This window comes from Terrapene carolina, unplaced genomic scaffold, assembly GCF_002925995.2.
Source record: "Terrapene carolina triunguis isolate 2854851 unplaced genomic scaffold, T_m_triunguis-2.0 Scaffold88, whole genome shotgun sequence".
NCBI lineage: Eukaryota > Metazoa > Chordata > Testudines > Emydidae > Terrapene > Terrapene triunguis.
Genome location: NW_020664439.1, coordinates 27,614,706 through 27,620,172, shown reverse-complemented (window position 1 = coordinate 27,620,172; position 5,467 = coordinate 27,614,706). Strand labels below are relative to the sequence as shown.

Genomic DNA, 5,467 nt, shown 5'->3' with positions numbered 1-5,467 from the left:
TTTTTTTTTTTTTTTTTTTTTGCTTTGGCAAAAATGGTAGAGCCAGCGCGGCAGGGGGTGCGTGCTCAAAAATTTTTTACTGATAGGGGTGCGCGATCAAAAAAGTTTAGAGACCACTGGTCTAGACAGTGAAAAGTGCCTGCAAAGCAGGCGCAGTAAGCCAAGCTCACCACCTCAACATGCCTGGCCTCACCTGAGTATCATTCACAAAAGAAAAGCAAAAAGGGGTACGTCTACACTGCAATAAAAAAACCTATGGGCTGCGAGACTCAGAGCCCGGGTCAATTGACTTGGGCTCTTGGGGCTCAGGCTGTGGGACTACAAATTGCAGTGCAGACGTTTGGCATTGGGTTGGAGCCTGGGCTCTGAAACCCTGTGAGGAGGGAAGGTTTTCTCAGCTGAGGCTCCAGCCCAACCCCAAATGTTTACATTGCAATTTTTAGCCCCACAACTCAAGCCCTGCAAACCGGAGTCAGCTGACCCAAGCTACCCTTAGCCATGCCGCAGTCTTTTATTGCAGTGTAGATGTACCCAAAAGAGACTGCTTGCAGGGAATGCATCCCTATTTGTGTCTAGGGTTTCATCAGACAGAAGAAATATTGGACAGAAAAAGAAGAAATATTTGGAATTGTTTGATGCAACAGAGGCATGGCTGTCTGTGCATATTTGCATTATTCAAGCTGGTTGCATCATTCATTGTGAAAAAATTATCCAAAAAGCTAGCTTTTTTTCCTGCATGCAAAATAGTTGTGAACTGATTTCTGTGAATCATTTTACGCACTCCCATATCCATGGTGTACAAGTACAATTTTTTTCTAATTAATTATCTCAAATATGAATAAGATTGCTAGATGGAATATTATAATGTTTAAAGTGCTTGTAATAGTCCATATTTTCTATTTTGAAAAAATCCAGGGTTCCTTTAAATTATACCTGCATATCTCTAGAGTGTTGTTAAACATGAGGTTGAAGGAGAGGTGCCTTCAAGAACCTGAAAAGGATGAGTATCCTTGTAATAATGCACTACTCGCAGAGCATGCCTAACAGGGGTTTTCACACTAATTATTCAAAATGTGTTCATAAAATTTGCTTTTCATTTGACTTACAGATTATTCATTTTAAAGACTTTTAAAATTAACACACTAGAGTTGATGATTTTATTTTATTCTAAAAATCTGCACTTTTTTTTAGCTTGATCTAAGTTGCACATTTATAACATGATAATAGAACAGTACACACATATCTAATACTAAATGTAGCAGGGAATGTCTTTGGTTAAGTTCTTACCTCCTCTTGAGCCTGACTCAAATTCTGAATCAGCTCTGCTTGCTCCTGGGTTAATTTTTCCAGTTCATCTGACTTCTCTTTAATTTCTTTCCTCATGTCCTCTGATAATGAATCACTGTTGTTCTGTTCCTTCTTCCGCTGAAATTCAAGCTTAGTAACCAGCCTTTTAAGGCTTCGCATTTCTTCTTCCTTATCTCCATCTTTCTCTGTAAGTTTGATCTGGGCTTCCTGAAGCTGGTTTTTCAGAATTCCCACTTCCATCCTTAGGCTGTTGATGGCACTGGATATTAATTCAGGTATCTGTATGATAAAGCTTACATTAGTTCACATGCAATGATTTCTTTGGTTATGTAGAATTTAATACCAGACAAAAGGAGCTTTGCAGGTGAATAAGAAAGTGAAAACGTACAGGTCCTAGGAGGTATAAATGAACAATACCACTACTTTGGACTTTGAGAATACCCTTCAAGGATGTCAAACTGCTTTAAAAATGTAAGAAAACTCAGGCACAGAGAGATTAAGTGATTTGCCTAAGGTCAAATAGTGAAACTGTGCTAGAAATGGGAAAAAGTCTTCTGATTTCTAAACTCAACTTCAACTTCTAGAGCAAGTAGATAGTCTTCTTTTAAAAATAATATACAGATACCATGTAAATAAAATGTTTTATTTTCAGCTGTTTTAAAAAATGGCTTAACATAATGAATTTGAAATAAACATAATAAAAATCCCTTTCCTGATTCTCCAAATGTCTCAAGGGACATCTAAACCTTTTGGAAAACTACCGTATATACTCGTTCATAAGCCAAATTTTTTTAGTAAAAAAGGGAAGCACCAGAGAAGGGGGTCGGCTTATGAACGAGTATAGAGAGGGAGAGGTGGGACACAGCCCCTCCCCCCAACACAGGGAGCAAGGAGAGGCAGCACAGCCAGCAGAGACAGAAGGGAAGAGGCGAGGCCAGAGACTCTCCGCTTCTGGTTTATAAACGAACCGGCTTATGATCGAGTGTATACGGTATTTTCAGTTTTCATATGAATTTTGGAAAATTCAGATTTGGATAAATAAAATTCAGATAACTGGTGGGTTAGCCTGGCTAGAAAAACCACCTGAAAACAGAAAGGCATAGAAAATTGTATTGAATGAAAGAAATTAACATAGGGAGAACTAATGGACTCAGTACTTGGCTTTGTCCAATAAGCACTAAACTCAGCTGAGGAGGGAGAAACCACTGGGGATAGCTCTATGCCAGCCCAGTATAGTTCAGAGTAGTCCCAGGGCTTTGATTTTACTTTTAATTAAATAAATTGTGTAAGAAATATAGTTTGATTAAAAAAAAAATTCAGTTAGCCCATTGTATGACATTGTAAGGAAAATCAACATGTCAAAAAACTATAGCTAGGAGAAATCTGGGTCTGAGTAAATGCAAAAATATCAGCCCTATAATACCTTTAATTGAAATAGCTATATGCAAAATGTGTTTGCTCTGTTCCATTTCAAATAATACAAAATGTACTGTATATACTAAAACAGGGAGAAAGTGTAATGACATGCTAGTAACCTATCTAGATAAAGAAACACAATCCCCACACACACTCCTTTTTGTCTTCAAGGTATATTATCTACTGCAACACCAACTTCCTTTCAATTGCTCCAAACCTTCATCTGTAGTTCCTCTTGAGCTTTCTGATATTTTGCTATTAATTCTTGGTGCTTTTGTCTTTCAATGTCTAGTTCCATTCTAGCATCTTCCTTGAGCCTGAAAATCTCTTCTGTGTGTCGTGCTTGGTGTTTAGCTAGAGCAATTTCCATCTAGATAAGAAAACACACTGTTTTTTAAATAAAATATACCAAGTTATCCCACAGCATTTTCACACTGAGAACATGAATATAAGGTTTAGCAGACTCAAATGGTGTGAAGTTCAAATTCAATTCAGATACGCTTCCAAAGTTTGGATGCTTACCCAATATATATCTGAATTATTGGAAACAGTAGAGTCTGCAAAATTGGCAGTGATACCAGCTCTTAACTTCCACTGACTTCACAACAATCTGAGGGAATTCAGTTCCCCACGGGCAACAGAGCATTTTGCAGGATCAGGTCTCCAGATTGGCAAACTAATGAGAAATTCCCACAAAATGCTGACACTACTTTTTCTGGCCCTAGACAGAAATCAGAATGATATCAACATGTCCATCCCCAGTAGACAGAGTATCATTTACTTTGCATTAAGTATACATTTGGATTTTTGGGAATATGCATAGCTATATACTGTAGGGGCTCATGTACTATAACAACTACACATTTTTACAAAGTAAATCAGTTAGAAACTACAAAGTCTTCCTTATCTAAATGACTCATCAAGACTATCAATAACCCAATCCCTAATTTCACACACATTACCCTAAATCACCCCCTTCTCAAAAGCCTGGGAAAACAGATAGGCCTTGCATTATGCTCTTAAGATCAGCAGACCGGGGAAAGTCAATTCCTCAGCTGAAGCCATTTTGCCACCAGCCTCTTCAGATTAAAACCCAAGAAGCCATTAGCTTGAGAACCTCAGCCCATCTCACCTCCCATGGTATCACATGGGGAGAGAAGCACTCTTTCACATAGCTGTAACCCTGGCTTAACAGGTTAAAAACAACTTCTTGAATTACATATGAAAATGAATCATAAGTGAGTGATGATGTTGCAGCACAGGTCTAATTTGCTCCCTGAAAAAAGCACCACTGAACAAATGGCTGTCATATTCTGCACTATCTGATATTTCCTAGTGGGTTGGGGATTTGTTGAATAATTCTTCTAACTGTAATGAGATGAAATGAAGTGTGGAGGAAGGACACAGAGGTGGTTGGACCAAACTATTACTTTTCCTTTCTGGAAAAAAAAAAAGAATAACTCCTGTGCTAATGCTAGATTATATAATCCTTAGCTGGGTTAACAAGAAGGACTATTTTGCCAGCAAGGCTTGCACCTGCAGGTAAACCTGTGCTCATTATATTATTATTTTTTAAGGTTGAAAACCAATACACTTCACAAAAACCCAGTTACTTACCTGTGCAGTAACTGTTGTTCTTCAAAATGTGTTGTGCACATATGCATTTCACTGTAGGTGTATGTCTGCCCAATGAACTCTCAAACAGCAACTTTTGCTAGCAGTGCCAGCAAGAGGTGCATGTACCCCCAACTGTCCTTGTGCACTGAGTCAAAGATATAAAAGGGTCTGGCCGCTGTCTCTCTCTGTTCCTTCACATGGCCAGAATATAGTACCTGAAGTAGCAGGGAAAGTGGGAGAGTCATGGAATGTCTATGTGCACAACATACCTCAAGTACAACAGTTACTGTACCGACAAGTAACCATTTTTTCTCCTTCAAGTGATTGTGCACATATACATTCTACTGTGAGGTGACCAGCAGTTTCCGGACAGGGGGTGGGACTTCACATTATTTGAAGAGCGACTAACACTGACTTGCCGAAGTTGGCCTCATCTTAGGAAGTCTGAGTAATAGAGTAGTGTCTGGAGAAGGTTTGTACGCACAACCATGTTACCGCTTTGCAAATGTCCACTACAGGGGTTTTGCTCAAAAAGGCCGAAGAAGTAGAATGAGCCCTAATGGATTGGGCTGTTATCCTTGGTGGAGGATATACCTTTGCCAGCTTAAGTGTAGCAAAGCTCGATAGTCAGAAATCCAACATGAAATACACTGGGCTGTAACAGGTTGCCCTTTAATCCTCTCAGCACAGGATACAAAGAGTTTGGGAGAGGATCTGAAAGACTTTGTGTAGTACAAGTAAAGTGCCAGAGCCCTTTGGACATCCAATTTATGAAGCTTTTCTTCAGCCTTGGAAGAATGAGGCTTTGCAAAGATCATTGGAAGATGAATAGTCTGGTTGAGGTGCAATGATGAAACCACTTTAGGCATAAATTTAGCATGCAGACTAAGAGAGACCTTGTCTTTGTGGAATATGTGAAAGGAGAATCAGCTAAAATACACCTCTACCCCGATAATAACGCGACCCGATATAACACGAATTTGGATAGAACGCGGTAAAGCAGCGCTCCAGGGGGGCGGGGCTGCGCACTCTGGCGGATCAAAGCAAGTTTGATATAACGTGGTTTCACCTATAACGCAGTAAGATTTTTTGGCTCCCGAGGACAGCGTTATATCGGGGTAGAGGT

General features: G+C 39.5%; 1 protein-coding gene across 1 annotated transcript in view; it reads right to left on the bottom strand.

Annotated features, from left to right (window-relative positions):
- The window catches only part of LEKR1 (leucine, glutamate and lysine rich 1), a 107,652-nt gene that overhangs the window by 2,483 nt on the left and 99,702 nt on the right, over positions 1–5,467 (bottom strand). The window contains exons 11-12 of the mRNA XM_024192696.2: positions 2,942–3,094; positions 1,288–1,587 (exon numbers count right to left, since the gene is read on the bottom strand). Coding sequence (XP_024048464.2) covers positions 1,288–1,587; positions 2,942–3,094 — 453 coding nt within the window. The remainder of the gene's footprint in view (positions 1–1,287; positions 1,588–2,941; positions 3,095–5,467) is intronic.